General features: G+C 40.5%; 1 protein-coding gene across 7 annotated transcripts in view; it reads left to right on the forward strand.

Annotated features, from left to right (window-relative positions):
* Nucleotides 1-6348: 6348 nt before the first annotated feature.
* GLRA2 (glycine receptor alpha 2) overlaps nt 6349-17316 on the forward strand; it is a 131567-nt gene continuing 120599 nt past the window's right edge. For 4 of the 7 annotated variants that reach the window (XM_027778985.2, XM_005231934.3, XM_027778984.2 and 1 more), the window contains exons 1-2: nt 6349-6952; nt 9090-9223. In XM_027778985.2, the coding sequence (XP_027634786.1) occupies nt 6885-6952; nt 9090-9223 (202 nt within the window). In that variant the 5' untranslated portion in view covers nt 6349-6884. Of the gene's footprint in view, nt 6953-9089; nt 9224-17316 lie in introns of those variants that run through there. The other 3 variants (XM_027778988.2, XM_027778987.2, XM_027778989.2) reach the window with 2 other exon arrangements.

A 17316-nucleotide genomic window follows, 5' to 3' on the forward strand; every position in this document is an offset into this window, starting at 1 on the left:
AATGAATGTTGGTCAGTCATTGAGTTTGGCTACTAGACTCTAAGAAATGAATGGCCTGTTGATTTCCTACAAAAACCTTGCCTCTCATAGCTGCGGTTAGCTCAGATATAGTAAACACAGAAGGTGGGCAAGAGCATATATTTACAATAAATTTATTGAGTTCATGTACAGCAAACACAACCATATCTTAGTTCACATCATTGATTTTTCTTTTGAGTGGCTCCAATTAGTAATCTCAATTTGCATGTATTGTGTTTTGTAGAAATTGTAACTGATGAAGTTTCCATTCAAGTAAGATTAAAACAAGAGGTTTAAACTGTTTTGCTGTAGCAATGATGATGGTGATTCAAAGCCCAGACACAAAGGAACAAGATCTTACCTCGTAACTAACTCAACTATACTTTGGGTGTAAGCATGCAGAACTGAACAAGGTTATTTGCTGTTTGCCCTTTTCCTGGACTCTACACAAAAGCAGGCAATGGACAGCACTGTCAATTCATGACACCTCTGCCTCTGGGCTATCATAAACTGAAGCAAGACAGTGCAGAGAGGGAGAAATCCACTGCTGGAATGGGTCTGGAACCACTTCTGGCTACTGGGCTCCCTTCCATGAAGCCAGCCAGTATTTCCAAGTAAGGAGGTTCTGATTTTACAGAAGAAAACTTAAAAAAGCAAGGCACCAGTTTAATCTTTAAGACTGATTTTTTTCATTATGAGTAGAGGCTGCCTTTGGTGGAAGGGTTCTCTTTGGATACTTTCTTGAAATATGTGATATATAATAACATTTGTCTTAAGGAATTCAAGTAATAAATGACATCTAAGTACTAGGAATGATCCGGATTCATATCTAAATTGCCAGAAGGCAATATGAAAGGATGGATAAGAACAATTTTCTGATGTTTCTGACTATTATTTTTTCTCCTCCTTGGCTATCTGCCAGCCCCTCCCAGTATGAACCATATACTGGGACTGAAGGTCAAGGACTGAATGAGTAGCTTATGTTAACTTTTCTTCCTCCTCCTGATCCACAAGGAAATCTGGACCCGATGAAGTATACACAATTTTACATGAATGTTTTCCCCTTATTTCCAATGTTATCTTATTCTAAATGCCAAATACCTTCTTTTTATTTGTATGAAATGCTCCCTTATTCTGTAATGGCTTCACTGGTATCACACAAGGAGTAAAGTGTTATCAGTGACTCAAACAGGCCTTGTGGCATGGGAAGCTCTTGCTAAAACCAGGAATCTGATGGTAATGTAAAAAACCAATAGCTGAACCCACTTGAGCCAACTGAAAAAAACCTGAAGTAGCTCCCTACGTAATGACACTGCAAAATTATCAGACTTTTAATGGAGGAGAGAACAAATTGTCAAATGAGATTTAATGTATTCTTCACTTCCTATTTTGCAGTGTAAAAAAATTACACCAGGAATTCATATTATAAGGCACTTTATAATACAGAGATAAATATATGCATATATTATAAATTATTTTTATATATAAATATATTCAATCTTTCAGAAAGCAAAATTCAGTAGGAAGTAAACCCAATACAAAACATATATTTACAATACTTAATTCCATTCCAGATAAATTTACTATGCTCTCTTTCCAGCTGTGTTTATTATTATTTTAAAGGAAAAACTACATAATAGAGAACAATAAGAACTTTCTATTTTTTTTAAAGTTTAGAGATACTCAGGCAACCAATATGAAAATAGAAGGAAGGATGTGAAAATATTTTTAATATATGCAAAATGGGGCTGTATTCACAAATGTTCTGTTGTATCTGTTAATGGCAGCTTTAAAAATGTTCGAAATACATCATTTGTTTTCATATTGGACAGCTGAAAAACTAGCTATTGCCCTGTCATAACATAACTAAGGCTACCACTGTCATTTACTGAAAGACAATTATTGACACAGTTCTCAAGATTTAAGAGAAAGAGGATTTGTTTACATTTTTTGATCCTTTACACAATTTGCTATGGTACAGTTCAAAAACCAGGCCAGCTGGTTTCTTATCCTTAGCTCATCATGCAGTCATGTTAGATTACCTTCAGGTTTTTGTTTTGGCTTTTTTGCCTTCATTATAATTGGGCATTTTACATAGACTGTACTCTATTCATTTATATTTGGCAGTACATTGCAATACACTTGGCATTGTTAACAAATATCCAACAATTATGATAATCTGACACACCATTTTGAAAGTTATATTGAATTTTCTCTTCTTATAGACACTAACTGCATATTTGAAGTGATGGATTTTGTTTCTTCAGAAGCATGCTTCTGGATCACTTATTTATCATAATTTGAGCAAGTGGTATGACCTTATTTCTTCCATTTCTTAGGTTTACAAAAGTGCATGCGCAGTGCAAACAAACATAAATCATGTGCCATCAACTAACTGTTATAAAACCATTGACAGAGCAACAGGGTCATTCTGCCCTATTTTCTGCCCAGTATTACTGCTTTAAGAAACTCAGGTGGTACAGAGAAATAACTGAATTGGTTCATACTTGAAATAATAGACCATACTTAGTATCATTATTGAGCTTTGCTAAATGGCTGGGGAACCACAGGGATGTGTTATTTAGCCTCTTCAGCAGAAAAGCGGCATTTCCCTCTCATCTTCCTTCACAGCCCCATGCCATTTTACTACAAGCCTCCCTGTCCCATCCCGGGTAGGAGTCCATGACTCCCGTTCATTTGCCACACTTCTGCTGTCAGAAATGTGCTGTGGGAGACAACAAATGAGTGACACTGGAAAGAATCCCATCTGTGCAACTCGATGCACACAGCGCATCCAGAAATTGTTGCACATCAATGGTTGTGCTCCTCGTAGCTCTGGCTCCTGCACAGGAAGCTGGGACGCGCCATGTATATCCAGGCACAGCGCTTCCAAATGCTTCCTCTTGGTCTGCAGAGCTGTGAGTCATCCCTCACCTGGTGCACTTTATAGACGCCCTTTAATTGTGGATGAATGACAACTTAAAGACTTTATGGTACTCAAAATAACCACAAACAACTGTGGTTTTTCCACTGGGAGGAAGATAAGGAGAGACTGTGTTGCAAGAATGACTGAAAGCAAGAACTTTTTCATGCATGTGTTAATTCATGGAAAACTGGTGAAGGATGCACTGATACTTGCCCCCCACACCGCCCCAGCCCCAGTACAGAGGGGAGCTTGGCCTGGAACCCCCCTGATTAGAGAAAATGGTTGTTTTGAGCCCTGAGTTTCAAAAAGAGCTGTCTGACTGTTGCTGTTACTTAAGTTAGTATCAGTAACACACTATTTTCAACCCTTAATAATTAAGTTTTGTTTAGCACTACCATGTAACAACCATGCTGAGTAACATGTTACTGCAGCATTTGGAGGTGTAAGGAATGATGTAGTAGGTATTCAAAATTGTCATTATTACATCTTTCATCATGTTTTTGCAACCCCCCACCCCAGTTAAGGGCAGGTTATTTTGAAGTACTTCCTGCAACTTTTATTTAGCTTAAGGATATAGTTATTTAGCATTTGAAATAGCCGTGAAACGCAGAAAATAGCCACTAGCAGCTAAATCTTGGAAAGCAGCTTTCAATTAGGTTTTTCTCTAGTTAGAAAACTTACAGAAATGTTCAGTTACTTTCTTCTGCCAAGAAAGGTAATGAACAGTTATAGGCCCTTAAAAGCATGTCGTGTCACAAAATCCATGTGAAACTCTTCATTGGAAAGATGCCTGCCATATTCAGTGATTTCTGCATTAGGAACTCTGCAAGCAGTCCTGAGATTCCCCACACTTTTAAGCAGGTGGCAGTGTAGGTTAAAGAGACATAGATTTTTCCTGAAGTTGACAGAAATTGTCACTTTCCAGTTTCTCCATGTATCTCAACCCAAGGTAACACTATATAGCAGTGTTACTGGGATCCTATCTAGATGGGAACAGGGACAAGTTTTGAAAAGTATGTATTTGTTGACTCAGAACTATTCCATTATTTCCAGATGCAGCTTTCTGAGCTTTATTTCTCAGAATGAGACGTTGCAGTAAGAGACATAAGACAACCTCGCTTCTTTAATATGTTAGTAGGAGGACCTAAATCTTCTGAAGAGGTTAGAGGATGTTACAGTGCAGTGGTTCAACCCTCAATGTCTACTGCTAAACATTGATAGTTTTAATAAAAACAAATTATGTGGCCTTTCTTCTGCTGGACTTCTATTTATGCTACTGACAGACTCAGCAGGCAAAGCAATGAAGGATTTAATTTACATTTGCATGTTTGGACTGCTTTTTCCAGTTAGCTCAATCTTTTATACATACAATGTTGTATAATCTAGCATTTGCATCTATGAAGGGTTGGTAAGGTAGATTTTTTTCAGGTATGTCCTACAGTATTAAACTAAAATGAACAAACAAAATGCAACAACTGCATTTCATTTAATAAAAGGTAACTGACTTTGATCTCTTTCTAGTGTGGGAACAGAACAACTCCTTTCCAGAAGCAATTTTTATTGATGACTACAAATGTGGTGAGAATATCTGTCATGAAGTGGTAGGTTTTTACTTGGAGATATGAGAAATAGGTGTTTGTGTAAATACTTCTGTGGAAGTGAAGCAGTGTTCAGGTAGACTGGTTCTGCAGCAGGAGAATACAGCTGGACCTAAAATGGAATTTTAAATAGTAAATTATTTCTTTTGGGAGTGCAGGATAGGTAAAAAAGACAACTTTGTTACAGGATTCGATTTCTAGACTGTTGAAACAGATTTGAATCTGATTACACAAAAGGATTTTCCAATAGGAACCAACTGAACTGGTGGGGAAGCATCCAGATTCTTCTCACGGTGTTGCAGACTACACAGAACTAGAGCATAACCAGTGGTGGGAGGGAGGGAAAACCACGGTGGTAGCAGAGGAAAAAGCATTTTATATTTCCTGAACATTGCGAAATGAGATTCCTCAGCTGCCCATTTAAAACTGTGTTACCAAAATGCTTTAAGGGTTGTAGTGTGTTGAGCAGTTTCCATCAGTCACCATATGTGCTTCAGAGGGGCAAGTTATTCTCTCCCTCCTCATGAATGACGTGGCTCCTGTGACATTTTGGGTTTAACATGAAGACCTGTAACTGAGCAATCAAAGGTGTGGGAAGCACTGGGGGAAGAACAAGGGACCTGGCCTTCAGAAAACGGCAGCGCCTCACCCCTGCTCTGTCAATGGCCATCTGCAGCATCTCGGGCAATTACATCCCGTTTCAACTCCCCTTGTATAAGAACAGAAGCATCTCTTTTCAGTGTCGGGGTCTGGAGATGGAAACATGCCCTAGTAAGCTACGTGTCATTACCTTCTCCTCTACACCATGGAGAAAAGAAATAAAATGCAACTGGAAACGGAAACTACATGAGCTTTCCGCTTTGGTTTCTCCACAAAGTCCCCACAGACTTTCCTCCTCCACCTCACACCTCGGGTCTTTTTGGAGTAGCTCCCAAAAGGGGGGCCAGCTCCTGTCGCGGTGGCCATCCTTCACACTCATCCCTCAGCCACCGGGGGCAGGGGCTGCTTCCCCCCTCTCCCCACCAAGCGGGGTAGCTCTTCCCCCCGCCTCGCCGCAGACACCCGCGGAGGGCGGCACCTCCCTGAGGGGCGCGACGCGGCGTCCCCCCGCCCGCCCTGGGCAGGGCCGCCCGCCCGGCGGGGGGGGGCTGCGGCCGGCGAGGGGCCGGGGGCAGCGGCAGCGGCAGTCCCTGCCCCGGCGGCGGCTCCGGCAGCGGGCGGTGGCGCCTCCAGCGGCGTCGCGCAGCGCCCCCCGCGCCCCCGCCTCCCGCAGCCGCAGGCGCGATCCCGCGGACAGGGACATCGCACGCACGGACGGGCGCCCCTCCCCCACCCCGCAGACACACCGCGGGGATACAGCCCCCCCCCCGCGCCCCCCAAGGCACACAGCCCCACACACCCCGCCGCCTCACACCCCGCCACGCCGCGCACGCTGGGACACCCCCGCGCCGCGCACAAACACCCCCGGCCGCAGCACCCCCAAGCAAAGACCCGCACACGCCCACGCCGCGCGCCTCCCACGCAGGCACCCGCCCGCCCGCCAGCGCCCCCCACAGCGCCCCCCCCGCCCCCACCCCCGCAGGCACCCCCGGGCGCACGCGGACACAGGAGGGCGCCCCCCCCCCGCCCGTCAGGCGCATGCGCAGCGGCCGGCGCGGAGCTGTCCGAGTGCTGAATGCACCGCGCGCCGCCCGCCTCATTCCGGCACAGGCGCTGGGGTTCCCCGCGGCCCCCGCCCGCTCCAGCCCCCTCTCCGTCCCTCCGTCCCTCCGTCCCTCCCTCCCTCCCTCCCCGGCAGCGCCGACGCCTCCCTGCCCAAAGAGGGGAAAAGCAGCTCGACCCAATAGCCCCACCACCGTTCATAAATACTAATTTTCATAGCGAGGGGGGAATAAAACACACTGACAACCGAACTGCTCTCAACAGTTCCCTTTTGCGTGATGCCTCTTGCATAGTTCAGTTTCCTCTTCTTTTCTTTTCTTTTCCCTTTTTTCTTTCTTTCTTTTTCTTTTCTGGATTTTTTTTTTTCATCCCCCCACCCCCCCCTTCCCCCCCACCTCCATTACCAAAAGCAAGGCGGGGGAACGACCAGGTCTGATGCTTTGTCTCTTTCTTGCCGGCTGCTGGAGATGAGCCTAGGCTTGACCTGACCATGATTCCAAGGACTGGCACTGCTTTTTTACCCCCAGTTTGTAGAGATCCAGACCTTCTCTTCCTGATTGTCAAGAAAATTAAATTATTGCTGAATTTGGGAATCTAGGCAGCACCAGCTTACTTTTTCCCTGCATCTCTCTGGAATAATTTCTGGGATATTTTCCAAATCATCACAGAAAGCAGGAGGAATGAACCGGCAGCTAGTGAAAATTTTGACAACCTTGTTTGCATTTTTCTTAAAGACAAACCACTTCAGGTAGGTGATACAACTCTATGTAATGATATTTGTCAGAGGTTGTGGAAATCATCAGTATAAAGATACTACATCATGTTAACCTAGTTTGTTTGCTATATTTGAGAGTATTTTGTGTTCATTCTATATAGGCTATCCCTTTTACACTCAGAGACTCGTTGCTTGGTAACAAACACAAAAAATAATAATCTCAAGTTTAGGTCATCTATTTTCAATTTCTCTGATTCAAAGACATGTTTTTTTCACTGAGTATCAATATAGCTAAAAACATTTTTCTCAGTTTTTCTTCCAAAATTCAAATTCTCTGCTCCCACCAGATGTTGTTTAGGAAGTTGCTTTGGTTCTCTTCTCTTCAAGCTTTGGGGATGATTGACCGAGTTTTGTCAGGGAGGTAGTCATTTGAAATTAGAGAACCAGTCCTCTGATTTTGGGAAAGCCCTGGACCACATCAGTATTGTGCTCATGCAAAGTACCGGTACATATGATTGTTGTTTATAAAATTTTATTAATGTTTTATGAGCTTTTGCTACAGCTATTGACTTTTTGCGGTACAAAGCAAACAGGTCAGTCTTATCAACCAAAACACCATTTTAGCTGAGGTTCATTATTATATTGTACGCTGCTGTGTATCTACATGTACACATATAAAGTGCTTTTATATGACTAATTGAGTATATATACAGTGACAGAGTGAAGCAGTGTTTATACTCACGAGCCTGGGATCACAATGCAACTCATAATGAAAGTAATTTGTGTAGGAACTTCCCAAGTAACTGCACTGGCTTAATTTTCCAGTTTTTATTATCTTAACTGAATGTTATTAGTATTTAAGTGGAGAATATAATCTATTACATATTAAAAATTAAAGGCATTTTTTAATGGTACCATGTCATTGTCAAAAGCTAGAAGAAGCAACTGCCCCCTGTAAATAGAACCTGAAAAAACATGAGGAATCACACCACAAGAATTTATGATCACCTTGCCTTTTAAAAATTCTGGTGCTTTTGTAAAAGCATAGAGATTTGATATTTGCTTCTCATTTCAGGTGCTCACTTGTGTATCTAATTTGCTTATACTTGCATATAGATGCATGAAAAAAACCCCATGAAACACTCCTGAAACTGAGTGGTTCCCTTCCAGCAAATACATAAAGAGAATGGTTAAGAAGACACAGTCATAGAATTACTTCTAATATAGCTCAAAGATTATGTGCATAGAGATACAATGGAGTTGGTTATTTAAGAATCAAGATAATGCTTTTTGATTAAATCTGTGTCTCTACATACCAAATATGACCATTTCATTCTAGTTTCTTTTTCCCTAGGGAACAGCCACAGGGAACTCCCAAATTCTCTTTCTTTGCAATATATAATGTGCTTGCAATATGTAACATGCTATGTACACAGCATTTTGCATGCACGATATGATACCAGAAGTTTGCTTTTAAATCTTGAAAAGAGAGATCTGTTCCAAGAACTTGCATGTAAATACAAGCTGCTTATAACACTGATACATTTGATTACTCTATGTTCATTGGTACAAAACCCCCTAAGATCAGATGTGACTGACTGTGGAACACTTTTTGCTGTGTTGGGGAAGAATCCAGACATTCACCAGCACGATTTAAATCTTTGCTGGGTAGCATCTGTAAAAAATATTTTTTTGCATCTATATCCTTCGCCAAATTAACAAAACCAATATTTTGCAGTGTTGCTTGCTAAGTGTTGCCAGCTATTGTTTGGAAGTTTAAGACCACCTTAAACCAGTGTTATATAGTTCTAACACTACACATGTAATTAAGGCAATGATATGAAATAGATTATCAAAGTCCCTGTAAGATTGCTCTACACAGTAAGACGAAGAGTAAATTGAATCTTCTAAAGTCTTAAAGCTGTAATGAATTTCTTTTTAAAGCTGAGTTTTTTTCTGAATAGCAAATTGTGCCCATGCATAGTACCTTAAGCTCATTTTTATTTCTAGAATAAATTTTTCAGATGAAAAATAGACTATTTGTTTCTATAAAAATATTAATGGCTACATTCACTGAATTGAGACAATTTTATTTAGTGCTATAATTTCTCCATGACTTGAATACAATACAAGCTAAATATTAGCTAATGGTGGCTAATAATTTATTTAGGACGACTTTCTGTAAAGAACATGATTCGAGATCTGGAAAATCCCCCTCACAGACCCTGTCTCCTTCAGATTTTTTGGACAAATTGATGGGAAGGACATCGGGGTATGATGCTAGAATCAGACCAAATTTTAAAGGTAAGTTTTTTAAGACTTCTGATAAATTAATCAATTATGTTTTGGACAAATTATAGGTTTAAGAGTTCTACCTCTGGGTTCTGAGTCTCTTTGCAATAACTTCAGTTTTCCAGTGTGATATTATCATGGAGATCAGCCGATCCATGGGGAGGACTGGGAGAACAGTAATAGGGGCCCAGAGCTTGAAAACCCTCTTTTCACACAACAGTAATGTTTAGCTGCCAGTGGATACTTCTGAAGACCTCACTAATTCCATGTGGCAAATAGGATTCCAGGTTCCACACTAAAAGCAATAGAGATGACCTGTTCCTGAAATTTTTAAGCCACGAAGACAATATATCTAACACTTCTATGCTGAGCTGTTCTCTGAAGAAAAGGTCTATGCTTTCCTTCAACTTGAAGAAAGTAAAATCTTCTTTCCCAAAGTAGGAAGATAGGACTTAAGGTATGCACACAGAAGTTTTTATCCTATGAATATTGACTGAACCATAAGAACTGATTTCACAGGATCCCTACAAAACAGAGAAACCATAATCTGTTTGTCACTTCCATAACTCCCCTTTTTTCTCCCCAAAATTTGGACTGAGTTGTGTAGGGTCACTGCCACCATTCCAGCACAAAGGCAGCTGTGGACTAGAGGCTTCTTCTGCAAGCATTACTATTCACAGCAAGTTTTCCTTGCTGTAGTCCTGTAAATCCCTGTGGATCTGAGCACAGAATGTCTTGTGGCTTTGAATGAAAGCAGCTGGGAGAGAAGTTTTTCATTGCGAATATTGTGTTCGTGGAGAGCCCCATAATTCCGCCAAAACTGGCTCTTCTATGACAATTTAAAGCTCAGAATGTGGTTTTACTTTGAAAACTGATAAGATGCTTTCTTTCTTAACAAATTTGATGCCAATGTATGCTTGCACTCATATCTATTGGCTCTGGTCACCAAAATGCATGTTTTCCCTCTTGAGCCCTGTTAGAAGTGCTGTGAAAGCTGATAACAACTGGAAAAAGCAATCGTGTCTTAGCCAGTGAATGAACTGTTAGGAAGGAAGAAGCTCACACATCAATGAGAAAAGTGTTTAATTAAATTTAGATCAAAGATCAGTTTCTTCTCTCTGTTTGGCATGTGCAAATTACACGATTTGGAACAAAGTGCCTTTTTGACTGCTTCCTATGCCTGAGTGAGGAGGAACCTAGTAGGGCTTTCAGATCCGATGGTGTGAAAGGTGACAAATTAAAAAAAACTCTACTCAGGGAAGCCTTAAGTTTTAATTTCAGATTAGTTTTCAAAATACTTGAGCTCCTGAACTAGACTCCATATTAGCTTGTAGTAAGTACTATGGCACTAGGGTCTCACATTCATTTTGTGCATTGGCACAACTATTACTGAAGTTTTAGTGAACGCAAATGAAGGCCGAAATTGCCTGAACTGGGCATGGTAGGAATCGTTCAGAACCGATTCCTGCCCTTTATAGGGGAGGAACACTAAAATAAGACTTCTGCTTAATTTCTTCTAGCTTGGATAAAACCAGGATTAATACCAGTCCCTGTACATAGGATGAGTTAAAGACAGCTCTTTATTGCTCCCCAGTACATATCTAAAACTATTTATTGAAAAACTCAGGAGGAGACAAACACACAGCTTTGCTCCCCTGATGTTCAAATCGGCAGAGCAGGCATGGTGTGCATGTTGTATGGTACTTGCTAAGCTGTTTGACAGACACTGCTTGTGTTTGTGTTCCCGACATGAAGCTGCTGCCTGATGACACCTATGAACCCTTAATGGTGAAGAATCTGCCATTTCTTAATTTTGATGTTTTTTTATTAAGTCACTTTCCAGAGCAGGATGGTACTTCGCAGTAGTTTGAACTGATAAACACATCTTGAGTGTTTTTTCATAACTTCACACCTCTGAGCTCTCCCAGAGCTCTCAGTCTTCTGGTGAGGGGTATGAAAGATTTTCTGGTTCTTTGTTATGTTCCTTTGAAGAGTATTTTGTATCTCATAGTTCAGAATTCGAGAGTAAAGCCATTCAGTTTTGAACTTCGCATCATCAGTCAAAACCTTGTCAGCTGATGACCATTTTTATTAGTCAATATGAAACACAACCATTGTCTAGTTGCCCAAGCCTTGTTAAGTTTTTTTTAAAAAGCTGAAAATATTTATTGTTCTACATTGCATTTTTTTTCCTTTAAAGAATGTGAAATACCACTGCACAGAGGCCAAAATAAATTTATCTTCCTTGGAGTTAAGTATTATAAAGATTTTTTTTCATGCTGAGTCTTTATTGTGACCATAATACAAATTGTTTCAGCTTCTAACATCCATCAATCTGTTTGAGATCTTTCTTGGGGATATGGACAATTGTACAATTCTTATATTCTAAATCATATAAACGGATGGATGGATGAAATGTTAGAAGATTACCTAATTTGTAACACTTTTTGTATTTTAAAGCAGGAACTTTTAAGCATAAAAGAGGTCTGCAGGAGGAACGGTTTAACCTAGGGATCCACTATCTGTCTTTGCATGTAGATTAATATTTGTTTCTTGCTTTTCACAAAAGACGTTGTGGATCAAGATAGTTGTGCCACTGCTCATGCATTTGTCTAGCTTTTTCTGCTTTAGACCAGTTACATGGTTTTCTCCAAGTTCACTATAGGCATTTTAAAGTGTCAGAAAAGTCCGTTTTCATGGAAAGGCAACTAAGTAGAACCCATTTGTCTTACACCACTGATTATACAGTAATTAAATATATTTTTATGACTAGTCTGAACTACTAGAAAACAGCAGCTATTTGATTAATTTGTGAAATAAAGGCTACACATTCCAAAGAGAGAGGAAAATGTTACTTAATGGAACAAGGTGTTTTATCCAGATAAAGCATTTCATCATTAGTTACTGCTTTCCCCTAACTTGCTTTTGCAAATTAGAAAATTCAGGAAGGTACTGGGAGAGCAACAGGTGAATATATATATATATGTATATAAATGTTTAAGCATCAACAACAGGGTTTTTTGGGTTTTGGTGGTGTTGGTTTTTTTTACTGTGTCTGGAAAGATCCTTTCTTTTTTTGTATCTTTCTGTCTTCTACAATCATTTGGAAGCACAGTAGTAGTCTTCTGGTTCTTTTTGACACTCCAAATGATCATATACAAAATGACCAGGCACTGAGAGGGACTGTCCCACTGATGAACAGCCAGAGAGAAGTGCCAGAGTGACACCTCTCAAAATTGCCTTTAATCACTGTCTTTCAGATACTTGAAGCATACTTTTTCATCTTACACTTATCTTTTATTGAATTTGAATAGACTAATAATTTGTGTAAGGGCACAGAGGGGAATACTTTTAAATGTAAATGTGAAGACTCTAATCTAATACTAATTGAAGTCTCTAAGAGTCTTTCTATTGACAGCAAACACATGCTTGTCATCCTATGAATTGATTTGCTGTTTCTTCTTCATTTATAACATCAGTTGAGCACGGTTTCTGTAAAATAATAAAAAATGAAACCTGCATGATGTACGTTTTACCTGATTAATATTAATGTTATGGTTTTTAATGGTAAAAAAACCCCAAAACAACAAAAAATCAGAATGATGTCTTTTAGTTTCTCCACTGTTCACTTCACTTTCTTCAACAAAACCAGAAATAGCAGCACAGGGCATCTGTGTTATAAAACGAGCCAAGGATGTGCTTTCTTGCTGGTAGAAACCAGGGATGGTGAAGTGGTATCTTAGATTACTGTCTATTCAGCTCAGGGTCCCTCAAGAGCACTGTGTGTAATGCCATGATACAAGGGATCAATCTACAACTTAATCACAACACGAGATGTGTAGCTAATGGAAAGTCAGCTTGAATTTAAAATTTCCTAGCAGATGTTGACCTTCAGAGGTTACTAAATTATTTCCACTTTTAAACACCTTCATCTTCTAAAACCACTTCAAATCTAAATATAAGCTAGAAATTATGAGATAGAGGAAACTATCTATAGGCAGTACTATGTCCTTTATGCCAAATGCTTTAAGTAGTAGACTGGCTGTCATGCACTGAGAGGAAAGAAGGGGAGTTTGTCACCAAGAGCTCCAGAAGTATGTTATCTTTTGCTATGGAAAACATTTGCAACGATGATAGTTATTTTCTTTTAATTGACTTTCATCCTATGTTTTAAGTGCAGTCCTTCCCATTAAGTCATCATTTGTTAAAGAATATTGTAATTTTTATGGAGTCACATGGAGATGCACAACAGTGGTGCCCATTAATGTTACCCTCATCACTGGATGGTGCAATGTGCTGTGAATTAACTTGCCCAAAAGCTGCTGTTTCTTAACTCAGGAGAGGTCTTGTTAGAGGGTTGCAGTTTGGGGGTGTAGTGACTGTAGTTGTAAAAGATTAGTCTGTGATTACAGCAGTGTAATGTCATTTTCATGCTGAGTTAGTGGGTTTATATCTGAATAATAAATACATGGACTAAGTAATTTAATGAAAATTGGCTTGACAACTGTTACAGGAAATGGCTTAAGCACTTTAATACTTTAACTCCTTGGCAGAAAGGGTCAGTTTTTCCCATATGTTCAAGCCCATTGCTTACTTATTTGTCCCCTGAGTTGGCCAGTAACAAAATGCTTAAAAAAGCATGAATGGAAACCACTGAATGATTTAAGGGTGAAATTAATGGCATCAGGCTTAATAAATAAAAGCAGCTTCTATGTACATAGAAGAGGAACTGTCTGCAGAAGTCAACTTGAATCTAGACATGACACTTCACAATAAATACCTTTCCAAAAAACAACCTTTAAATATATACAAATGGTGAAAAGCATATCTAAGATGGGCTGCAGGACTGCAGTGATTTGTTCTGCAGTGGTTAACAACATTCCCAAAGCCAGACTTCAGTTGCTAACAACTACTGGCCATGAAATCAGATGCAGTGTGTGTCCTGTACTGGGCTATTTCCCACACAGTTCGAAGGCTGAAAGGGCCATGTCTGATGGAGACTCAAATCCCACCCAGGGGCAACAGCACATAGTAAGGAAGTGCACACTATTGGTACATTCACATGCAGGGCATAGGCTGAAGGTTCATTGTAGGAGAAGGAAGGCTACCTGGACACTTTTCAGATGTGAGGCCATCACACTCCCTAAATATAGGTTGCTTGAAATGTGCAAGCATCCTTTATTAGGGAGGAATGCTTCTGATTTATTTTCTGCCTTGAAACACATCTACAAATTACACTGTTTTCAGATGAAGCTGTGTATACGTATCTCACTGCACAGTTAGATGCTGCACAATGATCCTTACCCACAGGATATTGTGTTTGTTTGGGTTTGTTTTACTTTTCTTCAACTACAAAAATCTAGCTAAGGAAATTATATTAATCCCCTGCCCTAGGGATGCACGTTTTCACGCAGAATCCTTTTAACTGCAGTTAGGGAAGGATCCTTTCAATTGTATTTCTTTTAAAACTGCCGGTGAAGAGGGCTATGGAATTTGCCCTCCTTCCCCTCTTTCTTTAATTTCAGGTCCTTTCCAAGAGCATGAATAGACTGGGGGAGTTGTGTGGCTAGTTAGGTTATGCCTAGCTTCTAGACAAATGGGGCCAGACAGCAAGCTCAAGCAATCCCTCTGATTATCTATGCTGCTTAGCTGTTTACTCCTTCCCTGGATCTCATTCTGAGCTTCCTGCAGCCAGCTCCTCCAAAGCAAGTCAGAACAGCTGGAGCATGCAGCAGTGTAAAGCACAAGCTAAGCAATGCTGCTTGGTATCCAAGCTGAGGCTCTGTCCCGGGTCTTATTTTATATTTAAAAGGCTAGCCATAGTGATCTGTGTGTGTTGCCTTTATTCAGAATGAATGATTTAATTAAGAGATATCAATGGATTTGGCTGCTGTCATGGAATACTGTTCTGCTGCTGCATAAACTGCCAAGGAAATTTATGAAAAAATGTCAAAGCAGAGGCAAAGATCTTTGATATCAAAGCAGGAGACACTATTGTTTTGATCGTGTTCTAATGTTATTGTATTGTTTTTTTTTCACATCCAGTGTCATGTTCAGATTTAAATTTTCTATACAGTTGAAGACAATGCCCTTGGGTCACTCATTAAGCATCTTGTCGTGCTATGGCCATTTTAGAAAACATGCAATTTATATACAGAATATATAAAAAACATGTACACTTAATTTACTATAAATATATAATTTATAAGCTGCGAATCTATTGCATACTGTGATAAAGTAACTAGGAATATTTATACATTAAACAGAAATATGTAGTTTTATTAGACAAATTCACTATCTTTTTTTCCCTTTGGAAATATGAATATAAATCTCTGATTAAGTCATCAGAAAATCCATGCTTTATGGTTCAGCTTCCCAATATGCATTTCACAGTCTTTCACAGAAATGGGTGATTTTAACCTCTGCAGAGAAGAGTGCCCCAAATAATGCAGAGAGGGTGGTACAGGGTCTGACACAGCTCTAAGATGCAGTGTGCACAACGTGTGGCAAATGTCATAAACACCAACTCCACAGTTAAAATTCAGAATTTACAGAAATATAAAGGCTCTGATTCCAGACACCACGAAGGATCTGAGCAGTACAGTTCATGAGAGAGAAGTGCCATTCAGTTACTTATAACGGATAAATCAGAGCAGCCTAGTGGCTTATCTGAACTGTGCCAGCTACCAGTAATCCCCAAGTACTGGAAGGGCATGAAGCCACCTTGGTTACTCTTTATGCCCCAGCTACATGTTAGCAGCTGGGAAGAGTGGAAGCATAAAGGCTTCATGAGCCAATAAAAGAAGGAAGCTTTTAAAAGAGGAATTAGATGGAATATAAATCCACAAACAAACAAACAAACCCCCCTGGAAATCCTTGATCCACCTGCTGTGTAATGCTGGCAGTGCGTTACTGTTTATTTTAAAGTTCTTCAGATTGCCTCCGTTCTGGTCCTGAGTGTGTCGAGAACTGCCCCAGGCTGCCTTGCATAGCACCCTCTCCTAAAACAAATCCGGGGTCTCTGATGAAGCACTGTTCCAACTCTATATCCCTGTAGGGACCAGGCATCTCAGAGCCTGCCTTATACTCCACAGGAAAGGGATTCCTCTCAGAGTGGATCTGTGATCACTTAAAAACCACCACAAACACAAAACCGTGCCTATGGGTGGCCTGTCTTCCTCTGCAATATACAGAAGATCTTGGGTCCAGTTTCCCCTCAGTTTAAAGGGTTCAGTATCTGATCTGAAGGACTGGAAATGACTGAGTGGCCCGGTTTTGCAGCAAAGAATTCAAACTTCACAAAGCCAGGGAGGAATAGAAGGGGAACATGGCTTTTCATCCTTGCAATGTAGTTCTTGTCTGAGAGGGGAAAGCCTTTACTCTGGACCTTTTTGATGAGATGCACAGAAGTGTCTGTTGTAGCCATTACACTTTAGGGGCAGCTGATGTAACTGTTACAGAAAACGTAAGGATGGGAATTGAGAGTCAGCACCTCTTTCACTCTTCCTGATAATTGCCCTGACCACTAAGATAAAAATGTGTGTGAGTGCCCTTTCTCTTTATCCAAATGTTGTATCCTAGGTACTTTGCTGCACAGCTTGCTGGATTCAGGAGGCTATCTGCACCCATTACGTGTTTTTTAAAGTGACCATAGCTGCACTTTATGATGAATTTCATTTCCTCTGAATAGAAGACAGTGAGAGATATCCCACCCCATTTTCCAAGAAACCCACAGCCTTGTAGCCTAGGAGGTGCAAGTTTGCATTCTTTAAGTCTAAGGCAGGCACAGAAGCTCCTGGAAAGGCCCTTTCTGCATGAAATCTCTCAACATTTTGTTATTGGCTGCAAAACTTTAGAAGGAGAGACTGAAATTCTTGACTAATTTTTCAAGTAAGGTTGTCTGTGGTAACTTGGTAGAGAATGATCTGTGCAATGAATCATGAATGAGATACCTCAACCTTGCTGAGAAGCAGGGTTTCAGGAGGACCCTCAAAGAGGCCATCACAAATTATTTGCTTTCAAAAGTGGTGCCCCACAGTGCTGAAGCATTGTGCTCTTCCCATGGACTCTATGAGGCCCTTAGGTTTCCTCCACAAAGGCCTGGG

The sequence above is a fragment of the Falco peregrinus genome, chromosome 4 (genome assembly GCF_023634155.1).
Source record: "Falco peregrinus isolate bFalPer1 chromosome 4, bFalPer1.pri, whole genome shotgun sequence".
NCBI lineage: Eukaryota > Metazoa > Chordata > Aves > Falconiformes > Falconidae > Falco > Falco peregrinus.